The 25,274-nt window shown below is 42.3% G+C and overlaps 1 protein-coding gene across 7 annotated transcripts in view; it reads right to left on the reverse strand.

Annotated features, from left to right (window-relative positions):
* EMR4 (EGF-like module containing, mucin-like, hormone receptor-like sequence 4) overlaps window positions 1-25,274 on the reverse strand; it is a 50,953-nt gene that overhangs the window by 22,694 nt on the left and 2,985 nt on the right. For all 7 annotated transcript variants that reach the window (XM_021083944.1, XM_021083948.1, XM_021083947.1 and 4 more), the window contains exons 2-10: window positions 20,612-20,706; window positions 17,560-17,610; window positions 16,250-16,369; window positions 12,636-12,788; window positions 8,673-8,713; window positions 7,858-7,993; window positions 7,060-7,167; window positions 1,595-1,779; window positions 246-413 (exon numbers count right to left, since the gene is read on the reverse strand). In XM_021083944.1, the coding sequence (XP_020939603.1) occupies window positions 246-413; window positions 1,595-1,779; window positions 7,060-7,167; window positions 7,858-7,993; window positions 8,673-8,713; window positions 12,636-12,788; window positions 16,250-16,369; window positions 17,560-17,610; window positions 20,612-20,642 (993 nt within the window). In that variant the 5' untranslated portion in view covers window positions 20,643-20,706. The remainder of the gene's footprint in view (window positions 1-245; window positions 414-1,594; window positions 1,780-7,059; window positions 7,168-7,857; window positions 7,994-8,672; window positions 8,714-12,635; window positions 12,789-16,249; window positions 16,370-17,559; window positions 17,611-20,611; window positions 20,707-25,274) is intronic.

Consider the following 25,274-nt stretch of genomic DNA (forward strand, 5'->3'; position numbering starts at 1 on the left):
ACCCAGAGGAGTATCTGGCTTGACCAAGCTCTCTTCACTGGCTTCTGTCCTTTTCCCATTTCACTTCTCAGTTCCTAAGTGGTACTTCCCTGGAATTGCCTCTCAAGTAAGCTCCTTCTACTTGACTCCTTATCTCAGAGGGTTTTTTCCCTAAGATATGGAGAGGTTGACCACACAGGCTTCCTGGACCACACAGGCTTCCTGGACACAATACAGTTCATGAGAAGGGACCATTAAGGCGGTACCTTGGGAGCAAGAGACATGAGGACGGCAAAGCTGGAGAGGTGGTAGCATTTGCATCTTGTGTGAGAATCATTGCTGCCCAAGTGAGAGCAGCCTGCAGTTGACCAGCTGCCCCCCTCCTCTGATCCTTTCCAGTAGACACAAATATATTTTCTTCTCCCTTCAACAGGCTGGAGAGTAGAGAAATAGAGAAAGAGAATGATTTCAACTTTATAGGTTAATCACAGATGCACTGGGTTGGAAATTGGGTTGGGAAAATTCTGTCAAGTAGGGACACTCATGGGGAAGAGTTTCTCAGCCCACATTTATTGTGGGGTTTTTAGTCTTCATTTATTCTGCCCTTCTCTGGTCATCTCAGATCCCCCTGGAACTGACCCTTTACCCAGGATGCTTGTTACTGGTAGGACCAATGAGAGAAACCAGTGAGAGACCACTGAAGGGGAAGACAGACAGGTCAGGTATTCCTTCCAGACTCCTTTTCTGCTGAAGGCTATCTCCATTTCCAGCAGGACAATCCCTCCTTCACACCTGGAGCCTTCACTGAGCTCCATGATGCTCATCCCTCTTAATGCCTTTTTTTTTTTTTTTTTTTTTTTTTTGTCTTTTTGCCATTTCTTGGGCCGCTCCCGTGGCATATGGAGGCTCCCAGGCTAGGGGTCGAATTCGAGCTGTAGCCGCTGGCCTGCATCAGAGCCACAGCAATGCAGGATCCAAGCCGCGTCTGCAACCTACACCACAGTTCACGGCAACGCCGGATCATTAACCCACTGAGCAAGGGCAGGGACCGAACCCGCAACCTCATGGTTCCTAGTCGGATTCGTTAACCACTGCACCACGATGGGAATTCCTTAATGCCTTTTTAGGCTTAAATATGATAACAGTTGCCCAATGTGGGCATCTCTGGATGCCTCAACATGCCTTGTTGGTGCTCTTTTCTTTTCTTTCTTACTTTCTTTCTTTCTTACTTTCTTTCTTTCTTTCTTTTTTTTTTTTTTTTTTTTTTGTATTTTTAGGGCCACATCCACAACATATGGAAGTTCTTGGGTTAGGGGTCAAATCCGAGCTGTAGCTGCCAGCCTACACCACAGCCACAGCAACATGGAATCCAAGCCACATCTGTGACCTATGCCAATGCCACAGCTCATGGCAATGCAATCCTTAACCCACTGATGAAGGCCAGGAATTGAACACACATCCTTGTGGATGCTAGTCGGGTTTGTTACCACTGCCACGATGGGAACTCCAGTTGTCTTGATTCTGAATGATCAGAGTTGCAATCTGTTTCCTGCCAGGACCTTGATAAAACACCCCCGAAGGTAATGCCTACAGAACCAGCCTGGATTTTGCTCACCCGAGTGTGCTGGAAGGTCAGGAACACTGGTTTTGCTAGGTTAACATTTTCCTTCACCCCAATGGAGCCGCTTATCACTTGAGAGTTTATTTTGACTTCCTTTGGCCCTCTTCGGTCACTGAAAAAGGATCCATTGAGAATATCCCCAAGGGATTGATAAGTGATCAGCGCAACTGCATTCCTACCTGAGGAAAGAGAAGAAAAATCATTTTGTAGGGTATCTAAGGTTTGACGAATGGGTACACTAGTGTCTTGCATAAGGGTCATAGAGCAAACATTATGAAAGTCAAACTCCCACTTGGAAATCCCTTCCATTGCCCAATCAATACATTACATGTATTGGCTTGTATTGTATTACATGTTGGTTCATTACAGAGGCTTGGGGCATAGCTGTATGTATAGTAATACATAGTATAATGGACCACACATTATAAGGGATATATATGCAAAAGAGTCCACTGATGTGTTGTAAATACATATATGACAATGTGATACATCATATCAACAAACTGAAAAATAAAAACCATATGATTATCTCAATAAATGCAGAAAAGCTTTTTACAAAATTCAACTCCTGTTTCTGATTTAAAAAAAAACTCTCCAGAGAGTGGCATAGAGGGGAACTACCTCAATATAATAGAAGCCATTTATAACAAACCATAGCTAACATCATTCTCAATGGTGAAAAACTGAAAGCATTTCCACTAAGATCAGGAACAAGACAAGGATGTCCTTTTTCACCAATGTTATTCAACATAGTCTTGGAAGTCCTAGCCATGGCAGTCAGAGAAGAAAAAGAAATAAAAGGAATCCAAATTGGAAAAGAAGAAGTAAAACTATCATTGTTTGCAGATGACATATTTCTATACTAGAAAATCCTAAAGACACTACCAGAAACTCATCAATGAATTTGGTAGTAGCAGAATACGAAGTTAATACACAGAAATCAACTGCATTTCTATGTACTAACAATTAGGGAAACAATCCCATTTACCTTGCATCAAAAAGAATACAATACCTAGGAATAAACCTACCTAAATGATGAAGGAAATCAAAGAAGACACAAATAGATAGAAAAATATACCATGCTCTTGGATTGGAAGTACAATATGGTCAAAATGACAATACTACCTAAGACAATACACAGATTCAATGCAATCCCTATCAAATTACCAAAGGCATTCTTTATAGAACCAGAACAAAATATTGTAAAATTTGTATGGAAACACAAAAGACCTCGAATAGTCAAAGCAACATTGAAAAGAAAAAATGGAACTGGAGGAATCAAGCTCCCTCACTTCAGACTCTAACACAAAGCTACAGTCATCAAAACAGTATGGTACTGGCATAAAAACAGATATATAGTCAATGGAACAGGATAGAAAACCCAGAAATAAACCCAAACACCTATGGTCTATTAAGCTATGGCAAAGGAGGTAAGAACATACAGTGGAGGAAAGATAGTCTCTCCAAGAAATGGTGCTGGGAAAACTGGACAACTGCATGTAAGAGGATGAAATTAAAACATTTTCTAACATCATACACAAAAATAAACTCAAAGTGGATTAAAGACCTAAACGTAAGGCCAGATACTGTAAAACTTCTAGAGGAAAACATAGGCAGAACGCTCTCTGACATAAATCACAGCAACATCTTTGTTGATCCACCTTCTAGAACAAAGACAATAAAGACACAAACCAATGGGACCTAATTAAGAAGATTCTGCACAGCAAAGGAAACCATTTAAAAAATGAAAAGACAACCCACAAAATGGGAGAAAATTTTTGCAAATGACTCAACCAACAAAGGTTTCATCTACAAAATATACAAACAACACATACAACTCAACAACAACAAAAAAACAAACGACCCAACTGAAAAATGGGCAGAAGACCTAAACAGACATTTCACCAAAAAAGACATATGGATGGCCAGCAGGCACACGAAAAAATGCTCAACATCACTAATTATTAGAAAAATGCAAATGAAAACTACAAGGAGGCACCACCTCACACCAGTTAGAGTGGCCATCATTAACAAGTCAACAAATAACAAATGCTGGAGAAGAATGTGGAGAAAAGGGAACCCTCCTACACTGCTGGTGGGAATGTAAATTGGTACAACCACTATGGAAAACTGTATGGAAGTTCCTCAGAAAACTAAAAATAGAACTACCATATGACCCAGCAATCCCACTCCTGGGCATATATATCCAGACAAAACTTTCACTGAAAAAGATACATGCACCCATATATTCATCACAGCACTATTCACAATAGACAAGACATGGAAACAAGACATGGAAATGCCCATCGATGGATGAATGGATTAGGAAGATGTGGTACATATATACAATGGAATACTACTCAGCATTCCATGTGAAGCAGCATGGATGGAACTAGAAACTCTCGTACTGAGTGAACTAAGTCAGAAAGAAAAAGACAGACACCGTATGACCTCACTTACATGTGGAGTCTAAAATATGGCACAAATGATCTATCTACAAAACAGAAAAGGTCATGGACATAGAGGACAGACTCCTGTTTGCCAGGGATGAGGGGGAGGGAGAGGGATGGATTGGGAGTCTGGTGTCGGTAGATGAAAACTGTTGCATTTGAAGTGGATGAACAATGAGATCCCGCTGCATAGCACAGGGGAACTATATATTCAATCACGTGCAATAGAACAAGATGGAGGATAATGTGAGAAAAAGAATATGAGCATACGTATGACTGGGTCACTTTACCGTACAGCAGAAATTGACAGAACATTGTAAATCAATCATAATAAAAAATTAATATATATATATGGGCTTAGACATCAAAATCAGAATCACGACCAAGTGGGAGAAGGGAGGGAGTGGGATGGGCTGGGAGTTTGGGGTTGGTAGATGCAAACTATTCCATTTAGAATGGATAGCAATGAGGTCCTGCTGTACAGCACAGGGAACTATATCAGATCTCTCGGGATAGACCATGACAGAAGATAATATAAGAAAAAGAATATATATACACACACACGTGTATACATACACATGTATATACATATATATATATATATACACACACATATGTATGACTGGGTCACTTTGCTGTACAGCAGAAATTGACAGAACATTGTAAATCAACTACACTTTAATTAAAAATTGCTTTAAATGAAAAAGGGAGGGAATATATATATGTATGACTGGGTCGCTTTGCTGTACAGCAGAAATTGACAGAACGTTGTAAATCAACTGTGCGCTAATAAAAAAAAAAGTTTTAAAATCAGAATCATGTGGCAAGATGTTTGTCCTCAGAAGGTGGAACTCAGGTGAGATGAGAAAACCAAACTTTCCCATCTTCCATCCCGAGCTCACACTGGGGTATCTAATTTAATGGAAGGTATGCAGGATGACCCATTCTGTTTCATTCATTCTCTCATTCTCCTTCTCTCCCTCCCCTCTTCTACTTCTCCCTCTGCTTCTGTCTGTTTCTCTTTCTTTCCCTCCACCTCCGTCTCTTCCTCTTCCCCTCCCCTTTTCATGCAGGAAGAATTGAATTCACAGAAGCTAAATGCACAGCAGGACGTGATGTTTCCTAAACTTCAATTACTCATGCGTTACCATCCCAGTTGTACCCAAAGCCACTTACCACCTACATTCCTACTTACTCCATTTAAAAACTCAACTCATTTTCAAGTCATTCCCCCCCCACCTCCCCCCCCAGCTCATAGTAAAGAGTGAAGATGAATCAGCAACCAGGAAAAACACAAGAGATCCCTTACTCTCTCAAGGTAACTGGGTCTTTCTCTTTGAAATTTTTTTTCACGCATTCATTCAATAAATATTTACGGAGCACCTACGGTGTGCCAGACAGTGTTCTAGGCATTGTGACACAGCAGGGAACAAAACAGGCAGAGTCCCTGCCATTGGAGAGCTGACTTTGTAGTGGGACAGATGGAGAACAAATAAATTCTTGAAAGATTGCAGGAATTACTACTGTGGCACAACAGGATGGGCAGCGTCTCTGCAGCAACACGACTCAGGTTCCATCCCTGGCCTGGTACAGTGGGTTAAAGAATCCAGCATTGCGGCAGCTACGGCATAGGTCCCAACCACAGCTCAGATCTGATCCCTGGGAACTCCATACGCTGCAGGGTGGCAAAAAAAAAAAAAAAAAAAAAAAAAGATTGCATAGTGTGGATGTGATGCAGAGACTTACCTAAAATAACGGAATAAAGCAGGGGTGTCAAACTGTGGCCTGGGGGTCAAATCTAGCCCACCACTTGTTTCTGTAAATTTAGTTTTATTGGCACATGGCCATGCTCCTTCATTTACATATCATTTATGGCTGCTTTCACACTATAACATCAGAGTCGAGGAGTTATGACAAAAATGACCTGGCAAAAAATCAAAAATATTTATTACCTGGGACTTTTACAAAAAAAGTTTGCCAGTTTGTAGGATAGAGACTGGGTGACTGTTTTAAATAGAGGGATCATGCCTGCAATCCCACTCCTGGGCATATACCCGGAGAAAACTCTAATTCAAAAGGATACACTCACCCCAGTGTTAATAGCAGCATTATTGACGATGGCCAAGACATGGAAGTAACCTAAGCGTCCATCGGCAGAGGAATGGATAAAGAAGATGTGGTACATATATAACAAAGAATGAAAGAATGCCATTTGCAGCAACATGGATGCAACCAGAGATGGTCATATGAAGCGAAGTTAAGTCAGAGAAAGACTATATGATATTACTTATACATGGAATCTACAAAAAGATACAAATGAATGTATTTACAAAACTGAAAGAGACTCATAGACATCAGAAACAAATGTATGGTTACCAAAGGGGAAAGGAGGGAGGGATCAATTATGAATTTGAGATTAACATATATATACTACTGTATATAAAACAGATAAACAACAAGGACCAACTGTATATCACAGGGAAATCTACTCAATATGCATATGTATGTATGTATCCATATATGTGTATATATATATGGATATATATATCTATGTATAGATACATAAATGAATCACTGTAATGTACACCTGAAACTAATGCGACATTGTAAATCAACTACCTGTATTTCAATTTAAAAAGAAGAATCAAATAAATAAATAAAGGGATCAAAATGCTTCTGAAGAGAAAGAGCGTTTGAGGCAAGTCCTCCACCACCATCAAGAGCAAGCTTTTTGGATCGTAACATGGAAACAGAGCCTGCACCAGCCCATCCTTTTAAAGAAACACATCAGGGATCCCTGTCTGACCCCTGATGTGTGTCACAAAGTCCATACAAATCGCACCCTCAAAATTGCCTGGTTACCGGTCAAGGCATCTCTTTTCATTCCAACAGGTAGAGTCTTCTTAGCTTAAAAACTTAGGAAGCTCCACCCCTTTGTCCCATCACCTAGAAATGAGATCACAGCACCTACGATTTAGAGGTCAAGTGAATCCATCGTAGACACAGTACCTCTTGAGGTTCCTTTGAAAACATCAGTGCAGTCGATATCCATTGTGTTATTTCCAGCCTCCAGAATAGCCTTCTCACTGGTCCCATTGCACCTCTTGGTTTCATAGACTGAAAACATTAGGAAAGTGAATCCTGCTTTGTTCAATTCTCCTGCCTGAGGAACACTCTGGAGAACTTCCTCCTTTGAAAGGTCCCCTACTGGTGATTTCATTTACTGCATGCAAGGTAAACCAAATGGTACTACCCTCACTTCTGGGTGATAGAGAGGGAATGGTCAACATGGCATAAATAAAACACATTGGTCACACAGCTCAGGGGCAGAGAAGAGATGGCCATGCTTCCTAGAACTGGAACTAGGGCAGGCAAACTCAGCCTTTACCATAGAATATTTAAAGAGCAAAAAAAAATTTTTTTTAGATATTGTGTAATGGAGTGCCTGGGGAAGGGAGAACTTAACTTTTTAAACATTTAGAAGCTTTCTAAGTAGGTGAGAGAAAGACTGGGATTTGGGGATTAGCACATGCAAACTAGCATGCATAGGATGGATAAATAGCAAGGTCCTATTGTATAGCACAGGGAATTATATTCAATATCCTATAATAACCTATAATGGAAAAGAATCTGAAAAAAAAATTTATGTGTAACTGAGTCACTTTGCTGTACAGCAGAAATTAACACAATATTGTAAGTCAACTTTACCTCAATAAAAAATTTAAAAGCTTTCCAAACACAAGGCCTGATGAAAGACGACCCTCATATATTTTTCTGGTCATCAGGCAAATGCATAGTGTTGCTTACCTATGTCAAGTGCGGGATTTTTACCCTTTCCTGGAGAAATAAAACTCTCGTTCCATATGGTCAATTCCATGTTTTGAAGTAGCTGGGTCACTTTTTTGGCAATGTGCTTTTTGCTTCCATTGTTCCTCAGATTTTGCTTTCAAAGACATAAAGAGAATTAGGTGGTTTTACTGAAACTTAAGAAAGCAAGACTAGATGGCCAAAAAGCATATGAAAAGATACACAACATCACTAATTATTAAAGAAATGCAAATCAAAACCACAATGAGATATCACCTCATGCCAGTCATAATGGCCATCATCAAAAACTCTACAAATAGGAGTTCCCATCATGGCTCAGTAGTTAACGAATCCAACTAGGAACCATGAGGTTGCGGGTTCGATCCCTGGCCTTGCTCAGTGGGTTAAGGATCTGGTGTTGCTGTGAGCTGTGGTGTAGGTGGCAGACGCGGCTCGGAACCCACCTTGCTGTGGCTCTGGCATAGGCCAGTGGCTACAGCTCCGATTCAACCCCTAGCCTGGGAACCTCCATATGTTGCGGGGAGCAGCCCAAGAAATGGCAAAGAGACCAAAAAAAACCCAAAAAAACCCACAAAACTCTACAAACAACAAATGCGTGGAAGTTCCCTGTGGCATGGTGGGTTAAGGATCTGCTGTTGTCACTGCTGTGGCTCAGATGTTGCTGTGCTGCAGGTTTAGTCCCTGGCCTGGGAACTTCTGCATGCCATGGGTATGGCCAAAAAGAAAAAAGAAAAAAGAAAAAAAAAATGATGACTGACTGGCTGTTTCCCAAACCTAGGCTGGAGCTTACTCACCCAAATGTTCCCTGGTATCTGTGGCTTCTCAGGAGTAGCCTCTGGGAAAGAAAAGTAACAGTCAAAAGAAATGTGGCAGATAACACATGATGTTATACATCCTTCTTCCAATCACACTCAAGTTGAGTGTTTACATGAAAGTAACCTATGTGCCCATTGGCAGAGGAATGGATAAAGAAGATGTGGTACATATATATGATGGAATATTACTCAGCCATTAAAAAGTACAAAATCATAACATTTGCATCAACATGGGTGGACTTGGAGATTATCATACTAAGCAAAGTAAGTCAGACAGAAAAACAAATATCATATGATATCACTTATATGTGAAATCTAAAAGAGTGATACAATGATCTTGTTTATAAAACAGAGACTCACAGACATAGAAGACAAACTTATGGTTACCAAAGATGAAAGGGGAAGAGGAACAAATTGGGATGTTGAGATTAACATATATGCACTGCTATATATAGAATAGATAAACAAGGCGTTCCGGTCGTGGCGCAGTGGTTAAGGAATCCGACTAGGAATCATGAGGTTGTGGGTTCGGTCCCTGCCCTTACTCAATGGGTTAAGGATCTGGCATTGCCGTGAGCTGTGGTGTAGGTCGCAGACGCGGCTCAGATCCCATGTTGCTGTGGCTCTGGCGTAGGCCGGCAGCTACAGCTCCGATTCGACCCCTAGCCTGGGAATCTCCATATGCCACGGGAGCGGCCCAAGAAATGGCAAAAAGACAAAATAAATAAATAAATAAAAAGCTCAAAAAAAAAAAAAAGAATAGATAAACAAGGACCTACTGTATAGCACAGGGAACTATACTCAGTATTTTGTGATAACCTACAAGGGAAAATAATCTAAAAAAATACATATATTTATGCATAAATGATCAATGGGCTGTGTAACTGAAACTAACACAATATTGCACATCAACTATACTTCAAATAAAGATTGTACAAAAATAGAAATAAACAAATAAATAAAAGGAAATTAGGTTGGGGTTTCCAGTTCACTAATTCAGTCAATAGTATTTATTGAGCACCTACTAAAAGCCAGGCTAAATCTTATGGATATAGGCTAATAAAGAGATAAAGCATACTCCATTGTGGTGTTTGTAGTCCTTTGGGAAAGTCACCAAGCAAATAAAGACAAATAAATAGTATGACTGGGTCACTTTGCTATACAGCATAAGTTGACAGAACAGTGTAAATCGATAACAAGAAAAAAAATTTTTTTTAATTTTAATTAAATAAATAAGTGACTGCAAGAGTCTAACAGGTTCTTAATAAATAGGATGAGATGACTTGGGAGTGTGTAGAAAAGGACCACACTGAGGCTGCCAAGAAGGCTTCCCAAAGGATTGGGCGTTAATTGAGGCAATACTGTAGAAACAGTAATAATACCATGTTGTCTACATAGCATGGTATGTAAAGTGACTTCTTATACACGATCACTTTTAAAAGAACACAAAAGATTTTAGAACTGAGATATGTAGCAGAATAGCTAACATTTATTGAGGCTTCCTAGGTGCCTGGCCCTGTGCTAAAAATTGCACACATCAAATTTAATGATCCGTGATGTGTACTAGTTTCCTAGGGCTGCAGTAGCAAAGCATCACAAACTGAGTGGCTCAAAGCAACAGAAATGCATTCTTTTTTAAAATTTTTATTTGATGCATATTATTTCATGAGTCAGTCGTCAACATTTTTTTTTCTTTTTTGGCCTCCCCGTGGTATATGAAGTTCCCAGGCCAGCTATCAGATCCAAGCCACAGTTGCAACCTATTCTGCAGCTGCAGCAATGTGGATCCTTAACCCACTGTGCCAGACAAGGGATTGAACCTCAGCACTCCAGAGACACTGCCGATCCCATTTTGTCATAGTGGGAACTCCCAGAAATGTATTCTTTCAAGGTTCTGGGAGCAGTAGGTCCAAAATCAAGGTATCAGCATGGTTGTGGCTCCTTTGAAGGCTCTAAGAGAGATCTTACTTTGTTTCTTCTATCTAGCTTCTTCTTTTTCTTTTTTTCCTTTTTTGGCCGCCCTGCAGCATAAGGAGTCCCCTGGTCAGGGTTCAGATCTGAGCCTCAGCTGCGAACTATGCTGCAACTGTGGCAGTATGGGATCCTTAACCCACTGTGGGAGGCCAGGGATCAAACCTGTGTTCCAGTGTTGCCAAGATGCCACCAATCCCACTGCACTACAGAGGGAACCCCATGCCCATTTTTTAATTCGTTGTTATATTGCATTTTATGAGCCGTTCATGTGTCGTGGAAATTAAACCCTTGTCCGTCTCATCATTGGCACATATTTTCTAGCAGTCCACAGGTTGTCTTTTGTTTGTTTGTGTCCAAATTTCCCTCTTCTTATAGGGACGCCAGTCATGCTGGATTTAGGGTTCACCCTAATCTAGTCTTACCTCGTCTTGATTTGATTATATCTGCAAAGATTATTGCTAAATAAGATCACATTCACACTATACAGGTGGACATGAATGGCAGGGGGATATTCCACCCAGTAAAATCTGAGGTAAGAAGGTTTTCAAAATGATTCTCAAGATTCCTACTTCATATCCCTTTACTCACCCTTGTGTAGTATTCCCCCTGTAACTGGACCCAGTGACTCACTTCTAATGAATATAGTCCAGCAAAAGTGATAGGATGTTACTTCCAATATTAGATTCTAAAAGATTCTACTTCTGTTTGGCTCACATACTATCTCTGGCTATTCTCCTGTGTTTGCTATAATAAAACAAGCTACAGAGGCCCACCTCTCTAAGAATTGAAGGCAGCAGCTCACCCACCACCAAAAAGGAGCTAAGCCCTTCAAGCCAATAGCTTTCAAAGAACTGAGTCCTGCCAGCAACCATGGGAGTGAGCCTGGAAGCAGATTTGCCCCTGCCTGCCCCTGCCACCGTTGAGCCTTCAGATGAGACTGCATCCCCAGTCAACACTTTGCAGCTATGAGAAACCCAGAACCCAGGTAAGCCATCTTTGAATCCCTGGCTTATAGAGGCTGTGAGACAGTAAATATAGAGTTGACCTTGAACAACATGGGTTTGAACTGCACAGGTTTGCTTATATACAGACTTTTTTCAATAAATACTTATGGCAGTCCTACATGATGTGTGGTTGGTTGTATCTGCAGATGTGGAACTATGGATGAGAAAACTGATTGCAAAGCTTTATACAGATTTTCAACTGTGCAGAGGGTCAGTGCCCCTAACTTCAACATTGTTCGAGGTTCAGCTGTATGTTGTTTAAAGCCACTAGTGCTGGGGTAATTTGTTACACAGCAACACATAACTAATACAGATGTTATTATTAGTCTCACTGACAGGTGGAACATATAGAAGTTATCACCCCAAAAGTCAGATGGTAGGTGGCAGAGCCAGAAATTAAGCCCAATCAATCTAACTCAAAACATGGAATTATACTAGGAATGAGCAAACGAGTACATATGTAAGATAGTGAGAACCAGTTTTCTCTGTATTGGAGAAAGGAGCTACAAATAAGACAAATGAAAAAGAGGGAAGGCTAGGTCAATCCCTGGTGTTGGCTTAGAATCAGAAGTATTACTATGAAATCATAGGTTTTAGTATGTAGGCAGATAGATACAGAAATTGAATTTAAAGTGAGTGAGAGAGGAACACATAAAGAACTCTGATAAAAAATTAGAGGTGTCATTTTGGAAGCCCAGGAAAGAGACCCAGGCAGAGACCTAAATGTGTAAGCCATCTACAAACAAGTGGTGATTGGTCTGTAAGCTATCTACATAAAAGTGGTGATTGGTCCATGAGCTTGAGTGAGATCTCCCTGGAAACAGTAACCAAAGGCAACAATGATTAAAGGGTAAGGGCCAGGACAGATCTCTACTCTCTTATCCTAGCCTGAAATTGATAGAACTTTCAAAGGCCCACCCCTGCCTCCTTTTTCATGGTGGAAAAAGTATTTGGAGGTTCTTACCATAACAATCTGAACGATCCAGTTTAATGATACCAGCCACCCAGTTGAAGACAGGATAATTCGAGACACAGCTGCAGTAGTAACTTCCAATTTCATTTCTGCAATATGCTTCCTGCTTGCACTTTGCCAGCCCAGTCTGACACTCATTAATATCTGTGAATCAAGAGAAAATATCACTTTTTACTCTCATAAGACCATACCATCTCCCCTGGTCTGAGATCTCTACTAGCCCAGGTCATTCATAAATGTTCCCAGAACAGCATCTGTCCTTGGTTAAGATTACTTAATACTACTTAAGATTATTTAGTAATATTAAGATTATTCAATATTATAAAGATAACTGTTCTCTCTAAGTTAATTTATAAATCCAATAGTCATTTCTAGGATATATGGCTAAGGAAAAAAGCAAAGTTCAGAAGGGCATCTACGGTGTCCTATCAAAAGCAAGGTCACAGAAGACAAGGCAAGATTGAGGAGCTGTGACAGATTTGACAAGACAAGATGAGGATAACTAAATCCAATGTGAGATTCTGAAATGGCAGGCATTTACGGGAATACCTGGTGACATTTGCATGAAATTTGTGGTTTAATTGATATTATTGTACCAAGAGTCATTCACTGGTTTCAATCATGTGTTATGGTTACATCATTGGTTGACCTTAGGGAATTGGGTGAGGGTTATACAGAATTCACTGCACTATTTTACAATCTTTATTTATGCCTAAAACCATTTCAGAAGTTCCCTTCATGGCTCAGCAGTTAATGAACCCGACTAGGATCCGTGAGGATGTGGCTTTAATCCCTGGCCTCGCTCAGTGGGTTAAGGATCTGGCATTGTTGTGACCTGTGGTGTAGGTCACAGGTGCAGCTTGGATCTGGTGTTTCTGTGGCTGTGGTGTAGGCCAGAGGCTACAGCTCTGATTCAACCCCTATCCTGGGAACCTCCATATACCACAGGTAAGGGCCTAAAAAAGCAAAAATAAATAAATAAATAAATAAATATTAAAACCATTTCAAAATAAATACATCAGGAGTTCCCTGGTGGCTCAGCAGACTAAGGATCCAGCGTTGTCATTGCTGTGGCTCTGGTTATAGCTGTGGTACGTGTTCGATCCCTGGTCTAGAAACTTATGCATGCCTTGGGAGTGGCCAAATAAATAAATGTATCGAATACTGTGTGATTCCACTTATAGGAGGTGCCTAGAGGAGTCAAATAAACAGAGACAGAAAGTAGAAGGGTGGGTACCAGGGGCTGGGTATGGCAGGAGGGGTGTGTGAAGTTAGCGTTTCATGGGGACAAGTTCTGCAAGAGAAAAAAATTCTGGAGCTGGATGAAGGTGATGATTGCACAAAGATGAAGCTATGAACTTAATGAACTGAACACTTAAAACGGTAAAAGAGTAAATACTGTGCTATGCATATTGTATAGCAATTGAAAAAAATTAATATCTTAAATAAATAAATAAATGCAGTATTGTATGATTCCACTTATAGGGGGTCCATAGAGGAGTCAAATTAACAGAGACAGAAAGTAGATGGTGGTTGCCAAGGACTGGGGGGATGGGGAATGAAGAGTTGGTATTTAATGGGTACAAAGTTTCCATGTGGGATGATGAAAAATGCTGTGGCTGGACAATGATGGTTGCACAGCAATGAGAATGTATTTAATCCCACAGAAAGACACATCTAAAGAATGGCTAAAATGGAAGTTCCCCAGTGGCACAGAGGGTTACAGAGATCTGGCGTTGTCACTGCTGTGACTCCGGTTGCTGCCGTGGAGCAGGTTTGATCCCTGGCCCTGGAACTCCAGATGCCAGGGTCATGGCCAAAAAGAATAAAAAGAATGGCCAAAATGGTAAATTGTAAGTTATGTATATTTTGCCACAATAAAATGAAGTGAAATGAAATAAAATAAAATAAATTCTACATAGTTTGCTATTTTCTGCTTCACCCTCTGAATTTACCCTCACTCCATCAATTGAGTAATCAGTTCCAGCAATGAGACATTCAAGAATGGTATTTCCCTTCGTGTTCAAATTGACCTTTAGAATTTGCGGAAATGAAAAAGGATTTGCTGAATTCCCATCATGGCTCAGTGGACTAGCATCCATGAGGACGCAGGTTCAATCCCTGGCCTCGCTCATTGAGTTAAGGATCTGGCGTTGCCGGGAGCTGTGGTGTCAGTCACAGACACGGCTCGATCCTGAGTTGCTGTGGCTGTGGTGTAGGCCGGCAGCTACAGCTCTTATTCAACCCCTAGCCTGGGAACCTCCATATACTGCAGGTGCGGCCCTTAAAAAAAAAGAAAAAGGATTTGGGCCAAAGCTGAAGGGGGTGGTAAAGAATGAAACTAGAAAACAGTTGGGGCCAGATCGTGGAAGAGGCTGAGTGCCCAGTTAATTTATTCATTTGTTCTCTTGGTGAACACCTATTTGTTGGGCATCTGCCACATGACATTATTCTCTGTCCTAAGCAGAGAGCAATAAACACAACAGATAAAATCCCTGCCCATGTGGAATTCTCTGACAAATAAACAAACAAAATAACCACCAGTGATGGAGAAGACTTCAAGACCCCAGGGTCCTGGGAACTCCACTAGTTCATAGCAGCACTATTCACAATAGCCAAGACATGGAAACTACATAAATGTCCACTGACAGACGAATGAATGAAGATGTGGTATATATATACAATGGGCTATCACTCAGCCAACAAAAGAACAAAATAATGCCATTTGCAGCATCATGGATGTAATGAGAGATTCTCATATGAAGTGAAATAAGTCAGAAAGAGAAAGACAAATACCATATGATATCACTTATATGTGGAACGTAAAATACAGCAAAAATGAACCCGGGTACAAAACAGAGACAGATTCACAGACATGGAGAACAGACTTGTGGTTGCCAAGGGGGAGGAGAGAGGGGGTGGGATGGACTGGGAGTTTGGGGTTAGTAGATGCCAACTGTTACACTTAGGAAGGATAAGCAATGAGATCCTGCTGAACAGCACAGGGAACTATATCCAATCTCTTAGGATAGAACATGATAGAAGATAGTATGAGAAAAAAAAAATGTATATATATATGTATGACCGGGTCACTATGCTGTACAGCAGAAGCTGGCACAACCCTGCAAATCAACTATACTTCAATAAAAAAAGAAAAAGAGGAGTTCCCATCATGGCTCAAGGGTTAACGAACCCAACTAGTATCTATAAGGACGTGAGTTCTATCCCTGGCCTTGCTCAGTAAGTTAAGGATCCGGTGTTGCTGTGGCTGTCATGTAGGCTGCCAGCTACAACTCCGATTTGACCCCTGGCCTGAGAACTTCCATATGCTGCAGATGTGGCCCAAAAAAGACAAAAGACAAAAAGAAAAAAAGAAAAACCAAGCCCATATCAGAGATCATCAAGCCACTATCAGGATGAGAGTGAGATGGGAACAAGGACTGGGGACTTCTCTAAGGACACTGAGGCAGCTATGATATTTTCTGTCTTATAATATTCCTGCACCATTGCAGCACCAGCACCCCTAGGGAACACAGAATGTGGGACTAAGAAGGATGCCCTTGGCCCCTCCCAATCTGCGAGATGAGTGTGGACTGCTTCTTTACCTTCACATTTTCCATGGGACTTGAAGTATCTCCCCGCAGGCACAGACTGAAATCCACTTTTGCAAGCACAGTGGGTGCTGTTGTAGCAGTCAGCATGTTCAGGGCACGAAGGACAGAGAGCTGCAAGGAACACAGGATCCAGTCTGTTCATTTTGTCATTCATTCATTCAAGAAACATTCACTGAGCCCCTGGGAGGTATCAAATGCTGTGGTTGGAAGAATGTCCTCTTGGGACTAGCTCTGTTGGCATCTTTTTTGCATTTATCCTACGGCTAAACAGCATCTGTGTTTCTTTCCTGAGGGCTCTCTCTGGCCACCAACATCCTTTTGTTCACCACATGGTAGGCTGGCAATGAATTCTCCCTCCAGAAGCAGCTGCCTCTGTCAGTGCCTGACTGTATTAAATGACTGAGTCAGTAGATTTTAAAAAACTGGCTTTGGAGTTCCCATGGCGGCCCAGCGGAAACAAATCCAACTAGTATCCACGGGAATGCAGGTTTGATCCCTGGCCTCGCTCAGTGGGTCAGGGATGTGGCACTCCTGTGAGCTGGGGTGTAGGTCACAGACGCTGCTCGGATCCTGCGTTGCTGTGGCTGTGGCGTAGGCTGGTGGCTGCAGCTCTGATTGGACAGCTGGCCTGGGGACTTCCATATGCTGCAGGAACCTTGAAAACCTTGTGATAAGTAAATACGCCCATCACCAAAGGACAAGTACTGGGATATCACTCACATAAGGTACTTAGAGTAGCCACTCTGGTCACTCGCTTGACAACAGACTCAACAATGTCTCGCCTTCTCCTGTAATTTTTCCCTCCCAACTGGGGTTTCCCTCCCAGATACATGACTTGTTCTTAGGTCCTTATTTCAGAATCTGCTTCTAGGGAGACCCAACTCCAGACCTGGGCTAAAGTCAAAAGTATCTCCCAGCACAACTTGAAATGCAAGCTTTGGGAAAAGAAAGGGGACACTCCAGCACCCACCTGCTGTGTGACCTTGAGTCAGATCCTTCTCTAGAAGGCCATTGGTCATAGGGGGTTAATGTCACAACCCTTTTGGCAGAAATGGCATGAGGATTGAGTGAGGTGCAGGCAACTCACTCGGCATGAATCCCCAGTGCAGGGCAAGAGCCAATAATTCAATAAAGGAGGGTGATGATGCTGAAGATGGAGAAAGGGGAACAGTCCTTGGGCGCTCCAAGGAGCAGGCACAAAGTAGCAGAAGTGTAGCATTCTCACCAAAGGGCCTCCTTCCCTCCCCTGGAGGCAGATTCCACTGCCCAATTCCTTTCCCTTTCATAAGGAATCAACTCACCTCCGGAATTCTTTGCCTCGGATCCTGACAAAGCCAGTGGGATGCTGAGAACTAGAACGAGAGGGGGCGGGGATAAAGCAGATGGAGGATGCCCTGAGGCTCTGCTTGGTCGAAGCCTGGGTGGGCTGGGGGCTTTGCCTCCTCCTCCTACGCATCTGATGAAGTGTGATAGCTTCACTGTAGATTCCTCCAGAAAGGCTATAAACACCAGGGTCCCCAGGGATATGGGGAGTGGGGAAAGAGGGTAAGATCGAGTACTACTGGTGCCTGAGAGGTGCATCTGATTACAGCTGTAACAGCTCCTGCACCCTAGTCTAATGTGTCTAGTGGAGGCAGGGGGGTCCCACACCAACAAGCAATCCTCCAGCTGGGTGTCCTACCATTCAACTGAGTCTGACACTGTTAGGGGACCATTGACCAAAACGGCCCACCTTGGCCAGACACAGTAATAGCCGCTTGAATGAGTTGTCTCACAAAAGGAGGCCCTGATAAGGAGCATGGTGATGCCCTGAAGACTAACCTAGAGGATTTGGGAGGGGCCAATAGGGGGCAGGAGACAACCGACTTCCCAGGATCCTTGGCGCTGGAATCCGTCTTGGCCGAGAGATGCGCACACATCTCCAGGAAGGATCCTGGCTCAGATCAAGTGTGGCCGAGCAAGATAATTGGCCAGAGACAACCTGGAAACTAACCACATTCCCAGGGGTTCCCCCAAACCAGAGACTGTGAACCTCGTGGCAGAGCAGTTCTCCTGGGTTTCCTTACCCTCCTGCTTTCTGCCCTCCCGGTGGCCCCTTCATCACCAGTGGGTTGTGTTGGAATCCTTCACGAAAATCTGGAGGCATCTGCTTTCACGGCAAACATCAGACCCCGAGTGGTTTAAGTATGATAAATAAAATCTAGGTAAGGTGGAGTTCCGGCTGTGGTGCAGTGCCTTAAGAATCTAATAGTATCAGCTTGTGTCACTGTGGAGTTGTGAGTTCAATCCTTAGCCCAGGAGATTCCATATGCTGCCATAAAATATATATATATATATATATATATATATATATATATATGTAATTTGAATCTGCCCATGACCCATTTGGATTATCACGGAACAAGACAGGACCCTTGGGCAAAGGCCAACACCTGGTCTTTCTACCTTCATTATAGTATTTACTATGTCCCGTATCACAGGTACTGGCAAAAACATTTTAGTTAGCAATCCATAATATTAGGCTGAATCAGATGACATGGCCATTTTTTAATTGAAGTAAAGTTAATTCACAATGTGTGCATTTCTGCTGTACAGCAAAATGATTCGGTCACACATACACATACTTTTTTTAATATTCTTTTCCATTATGGTTTAATCTCAAGATACTGAATATAGTCCCCTGTGCTAGAAAGGAAGACCTTGTTGTTAACACGGCCATTTTTGCAGGTCAAAAAAATGTTCAAGCCTCAGCAACTTTCTTGTGAATTTTTTTTATGCACACCAAAAAATAGTACTGGATTTCCACATGGCAAGGATCTGCAAACGCTAGCCCTTGGGCCAAATCCAGACCACTGCCTGTTGTGTACAGCTCAGGAGCTAGGAATGATTTTTCATGGGTCTAAATGGTTTTTTAAAAATCAAGAAGAATAGGAGTTCCCGTCGTGGCGCAGTGGTTAACGAATCCGACTAGGAACCATGAGGTTGGGGATTCAATCCCTGTCCTTGTTCAGTGGGTTAACGATCCGGCGTTGCTGTGAGCTGTGGTGTAGGTCGCAGACACGGCTCGGATCCTGTGTTGCTGTGGCTCTGGCATAGGAACCTCTAGCCTGGGAACCTCCATATGCCACGGAAGCAGCCCAAGAAATGGCAAAAAGACCCCCCCAAAAAAATCAGGAAGAGTAATTATTTCACAGCATGTGAATGATATGAAATTGGCATTTGTACATCTGTAAGTCAAGTTTTATTAGAACACGGCCACGGGTTCCCATAAGGTCTGTGGCTGCTTTTATGTAATAACAGCAGAACTGAGGCATTAAGACAGAGACAAGGAGGTCCTGCTGTGGTACAACGTGATGGGTGGTGTCTCTGCAGCTCCAGGATGCAGGTTTGATCCCCAGCCCCACACAAGCACAATGGGTTAAAGGATCCAGCATTGCTGCAGCTGTGGTGTAAGTTTTAACTGCAGCTCAGATCAGATCCCTGGCCCCAGAACTTCATATACCATGAAGCATCTAACAAACAAACAAACAAACAAAAAGACAGAGACCAAATGGCCCACAAAGCTGAGAACAGTGATTATCTGGCCTTTTACAAGGAAAAAAAAAATGTTCCGGCTTCTAACATAAAGTCATGGATATCACACATTTGTATGTAAGGTCTCCTTACAAACCTTCTAGCTTGAAACGATTTGACGCCACTGATGGTATTTTTTAATTATCTTGAAGTCCCTAAAGCCCAGAGCAGAAGGGTGGGTAGGTTCAGGTCACTGCCACGTACTAATCCAGGGTTCTCCAAGTCTGGACCTTCTTAGTGGTCAATCAGCATAGCAGATGTTTGAAGTGTCCCCTGAGCCTGCTCCGGAGAGGGTTACTAGGCAGGCAGATAACTTGCAGTATCTGTCTGTAAAAGGGCATTTTTTTTTCCTCAGCCCAGAAGGGACACCCAGCAGGGCGGGGTGAGGAGCAGAAGATAAACAGCCCAGACTCCTTGACCATCTGAGGCACATTACACATTGGAAGGGTCCCCAGGAGGATCTCAGTGCCAGCTACCCCCAGCGCTGACCGCCTCATCAATGCACCCTCCTTCTGCTCCTCTCCCTTCCCTCTTTGACATGCTCCACCCCTTCCCTTGTGCTTCCTGAGACACACCCTCCCAAAGAAATTACTTACCACCAAGTCTTCGTCTCAGTTCTGCTTCGGGAGAGAATGACTAAGAGACTCGATCTAACAGTTTCTACTAGCTGGGCACGTGCACACCGAAAGTGCTGCAGAAATTGCCACATTCAGGAAAGCCACCCAAGCTGGGGAATTCAGGGCCCAGGGAGAAGAGAGGGGACTTCTTTTCTCCACTCACCTGCGAGCAGGGACAGGCCCCTGCTGCCCATAGCAACTGGGATGCCAAGAGGAACAGTCTGAGAAGCGCTCGCAAGCAGAGCCTGGCAATGGTTCCTGAAATGAATAAGCCCCATGAAAACTGATTTCCTTCTTTCCTTTTTTTTTTTTTTTTTTTTGGCCACTGAACAACATATGAAATTCCCAGGCCAGGGATCAGATCTGAGCCGCAGTTGCAGCAGATCCTTAACCTGCTGTGGGGGGACAGGGAATCGACCCTGAGTCCCAGCACTCCCAAGACACAGCCCATCCCGTTGCATCACAGTGGGAATGCCTGAAAACTGATTTCTTCCTTTTCCTTTTTTGAATTTTATTATATTTATAGTTGTACAACCATCATCACAACCTGATTTTAGAACATTTCCACCCTAAACCCCCCGTCCACCCCTCCCTACCCCACTCCACTTGTCCCCTTTGATAACCATAAGGTTTTCAAAGGCTATAAGTCTGTTTCTATTCTGCAAATGTTTATTTGTATCCCTTTTTTAGACTCCACATAGAAGTGACATCACATGACCTCTGTCTCTCACTAACCTCACTTAGCACAATAATTTCTAGGTCCATCCATGTTGCTGCAAATGCCATTATTTTCTTTTTTTATGGCTGCGTAGTAATCCATTGTATATATGGACCACACCTTCTTTATCCATTCCTCTGTCAATGACATTTACATAGTCATGTCTTGGCTATCAAATACAGTGCTGAAATGTACTTTGAGATCACGAATTTTAGGTGGCTGATGTTTATCAAAATCTGTTCATTTCCCTGGTGACCCAGTGGTTAAGGATCTGCAATTGTCCCTGCTACAGAGTGGGTTTGATCCCTGGCCTACGTACTTCCACATGCCACAGACTCGGCAGGAAAAAAAACAATGTTCATTTCTGTCCATCTCTTGACTCAACAATTCTACTGCTGGAGTTCCCATCGTGGCTCAGTGGAAACGAATCTGACTAGCATCCATGAGGACTCAGGTTTGATCTCTGGCCTCGTTTAGTGGGTTAAGGATCTGGCATTACCGTGAGCAGAGGAGTAGGCTGCAGACATGGCTAGTATCTGGCATTGCTATGTGGTATAGGCCAGCAGCTACAGCTCTGATTTGACCCGTAGCCTGGGAACCTCCATGTGCCATGAGTGTGGCCCTAAAAAGGAAAAAAAAAAAAAAAAACAGCAAAAATTCTACCTCTGGAGAATTATCTCAAGGAAAGTTTCCTGTATGCATGACCATAGCATAATTCCCTATAGGAAGCCAACTTATCACGCAACAGGTGGGGGAATAATAGGAACCTCTGATGGAATATCCTGCTGAAATTTAAAATCCTGACCTAGGTGTTCTCCTGAGGCTCAGCAGGTTAAGGATCCAGTTTTGTCACTGCTGTGGCTCTGTTACTGCAGTGGCATGGGTTCATTCCCTGATCCGGGAACTTCCTCATGCCATGGGTGAGGCAAAAATAAATAAATAAATACACAAATACATAAATAAATCCTGATCTATTGCATTAGCAAGATCCAGATTGTAAGATACTCCACAGAACGAGCTATCCAATTTCTTCAGCCAAAAATAACAATAGGGATTCCCATCATGGCTCAGTGGAAATAAATCTCACTAGTATCCATCAGGACACGGTTTTGATCCCTGGCCTCACTCAGTGGGTTAAGGATCCAGCGTTGCTGTGAGCTGTGGTGTAGGTTGCAGATGTGGCTCAGATCCCATGCTGCCATGGCTGTGGCATAGGCCAATGGCTGCAGCTCTAATTCAACCCCTTACATGGGAACCTCCATATGATGTGGGTGTGGCCCCAAAAAACAAAAACAAAAAAACAAAACAACAAAAAAGACAAAATGATAACAATAAGAATAAGGTGTAGAAAAACACTTGGTGATCTAGATTAAAAGAGACTTAGAAACACATTGACTAATTGCAGCATCTTACTGGATACCAAATCAAACAAATAATTTTTAAAAGGTCATAAGGCTAAAGATGTGATGACACTGAAGAATGTTCATTTTTCATCGATAAGATCATTCACATTTAGTTTTCTCACGTATCAACTCAGACACATGGTCGGGAGGAAGCTATAGGAGTGATAAAAATGGCCATCTTTAAAGAGTTCTGATATTTTGGAGATGTATACTTCAAGCTGTGTAGATGACACAATGTGATGAATAAAATTTCTGTCAAGATGATTGTGGAGGGGGAATGATTTGAGCAACAAAGAAAGTGGAAATAAAGATGAAAATAAAAAAATAAAGATTGGCCAGGAACTGGTCATGTTTAAAGTTGGGTGAAGGGTCGGTGGGGTTCATTATGCTCTTGCAGCTTCATTTGCATATGCTTTAAAAGTTCCATAATTAACAGGAGGAGAAACGATTACCTAATACCAAGGGGCGGAAAGACGTCTGCTAACATTTCTATAAAATAGTGGAGATAATGAGGATGTGATGGTAGTTGTGGTGGTGGTGATATTGATCATGGTAATAAAGATGCTGACAGTGGTGGTGATCATGATAATGGACATAATGAACATGGTATACCTGGTAGTAGAGTCACAGTAGGGAGAGAGGTTTTGGTAATGATCCTGAAGATGGTGATGATGATGGTTGTGATAGTAACAGTGATGGTGGTGATGGTAGTGGTGGTGATGGTGATATGGTGATGGTGGAGGTGATGGTGGTGGTGATGGTGGTGATGGTGATGTAGTGATGGTGGTGATGGTGGTGGTGATGGTGGTGATGGTGATGTAGTGATGGTGGTGATGGTGGTGGTGATGGTGGTGATGGTGATGTAGTGATGGTGGTGATGGTGGTGGTGATGGTGGTGATGGTGATGTGGTGATGGTGGTGATGGTGGTGGTGATGGTGGTGGTAATGATGTGGTGGTGGTGGTGGTGATGTGGTGATGGTGGTGATGGTGGTGGTGGTGGTGATGTGGTGATGGTCGCGGTGATGATGGTGAAAATGGCAGTGATGGTGGTCATGAAGATCTCTCATGCCCCTTTCATGACTCCAGGTACAACCATGACTTTGCATGCTAAGGACGGATGAATTACCCCATGATGATGAGAATTAGCAAGGGTCCTATGAAGCCCCCGCAGGAACAAAGTAGTGATCTGAGAAGTCCCATTCCAGAAAAATCTCTTATTTCTGAAGGTCTTGGACAAGTTAGTCACACACTATACATGGGCCTCTAGCATGAAGATCAAATTTTGTCGCAGATATGTCTTTTAGCCTTTCCAGTATCACTTCCTAAAATCACTCATGGAGAGTTCCGTGGTGGCTCAGTGGGTTAAGAATCTGGGGTTGTCCCTGCTGTGGCATGGGTTTAACCCCTGGCCCAGGAACTTCCACATGCTCTGGGGGCAGTCAGAAAAAAAAAATCCTGGGGTGGGTCAAGCACCTAAGCAGGTACTTTGACAGGGTCCTCTCATTAAAAGCTCACAACTCCCCTATGCTGTGAATATTATCATTATCCTCCCATTTTTCAGATGAAGAAACTGAGGCTCAATTATACCACCTGCTCAAGGTGATACTATAAGTAAAATGCAAAGCTAAGACTTGGAAAAAGTCAGGCTGAGTCCAAAGGCCATGCAAAGCCCCCGCACCAAGAGGCTAAACTCCCATGTCCCCTAAGTCCAAACTTGAAATATAAATAAGTGAGGCCTTTGGGGACTGGGGAGGGCTAATGAAAACTGGAGATTTGGAGACCACGGGCTTTACCTAAAGACATTCAAATCCACTTTTCCCTAAACATAGCATCAGCGCGCCACCAAGATGGCTTGCAATCTCTGCAGTAGACAATCCTGCTTAACTGAAAATTAAATTCTGTATGTTGAAATCTCCAAGGGGTTATTATACTTAGTCACTTCCTGAAGCCTTCCCTTCTCTCAAAGTGCACTTCTCTTTATTTCTCTTCCCTTCCAAAAACCTATTCTAAAATATTCTATGGGAACTCTCAATGTAAACACAGTCCAGTTAATGGTGATTTTTTTGAGAACTCATTTGAAACCAGTTTAAGTAAGTATTTGATGTGAAAGAGGTAATAATGTTTTTCAGAACTGTCACTATAGGCAGAAGACATGATACTATATATAGAAAACCCTAAGGACTCAACCCAAAAACTATTTGAACTGATCAACAAATTCAGCAAAGTAGGAGGATATAAGATTAACGTTCAGAAATCAGTAGCATTTCTGTATACTAACAATGAAACTTTAGAAAAGGCATACAAAAACACAATACCTTTTAAAATTGCACCCTGAAAAATCAAATACCTGGGAATACACTTGACCAAGGAGGCAAAGTATCTATATGCTGAGAACTATAAAACATTAATCAAGGAAATTAAAGAAGATGTAAAGAAATGGAAAGATACTCCAAGTACCTGGATTGGAAAAATTAATATTGTAAAAATGGCCACACTACCCAAAGCAATATACAGATTCAATGCAATCTCTATCAAATTACCCATGACATTTTTCACAGAACTACAACAAACAATCCAAAAATTTATATGGAACCACAAAGACCCAGATTGCCAAAGCAATCCTGAAAAACAAAATCCAAGTAGGAGGCATAACTCTCCCAGACTTCAAGCAATACTACAAAGGCACAGTCATCAAGACAGTGTG

This window comes from Sus scrofa, chromosome 2, assembly GCF_000003025.6.
Source record: "Sus scrofa isolate TJ Tabasco breed Duroc chromosome 2, Sscrofa11.1, whole genome shotgun sequence".
Taxonomy (NCBI): Eukaryota; Metazoa; Chordata; class Mammalia; order Artiodactyla; family Suidae; genus Sus; species Sus scrofa.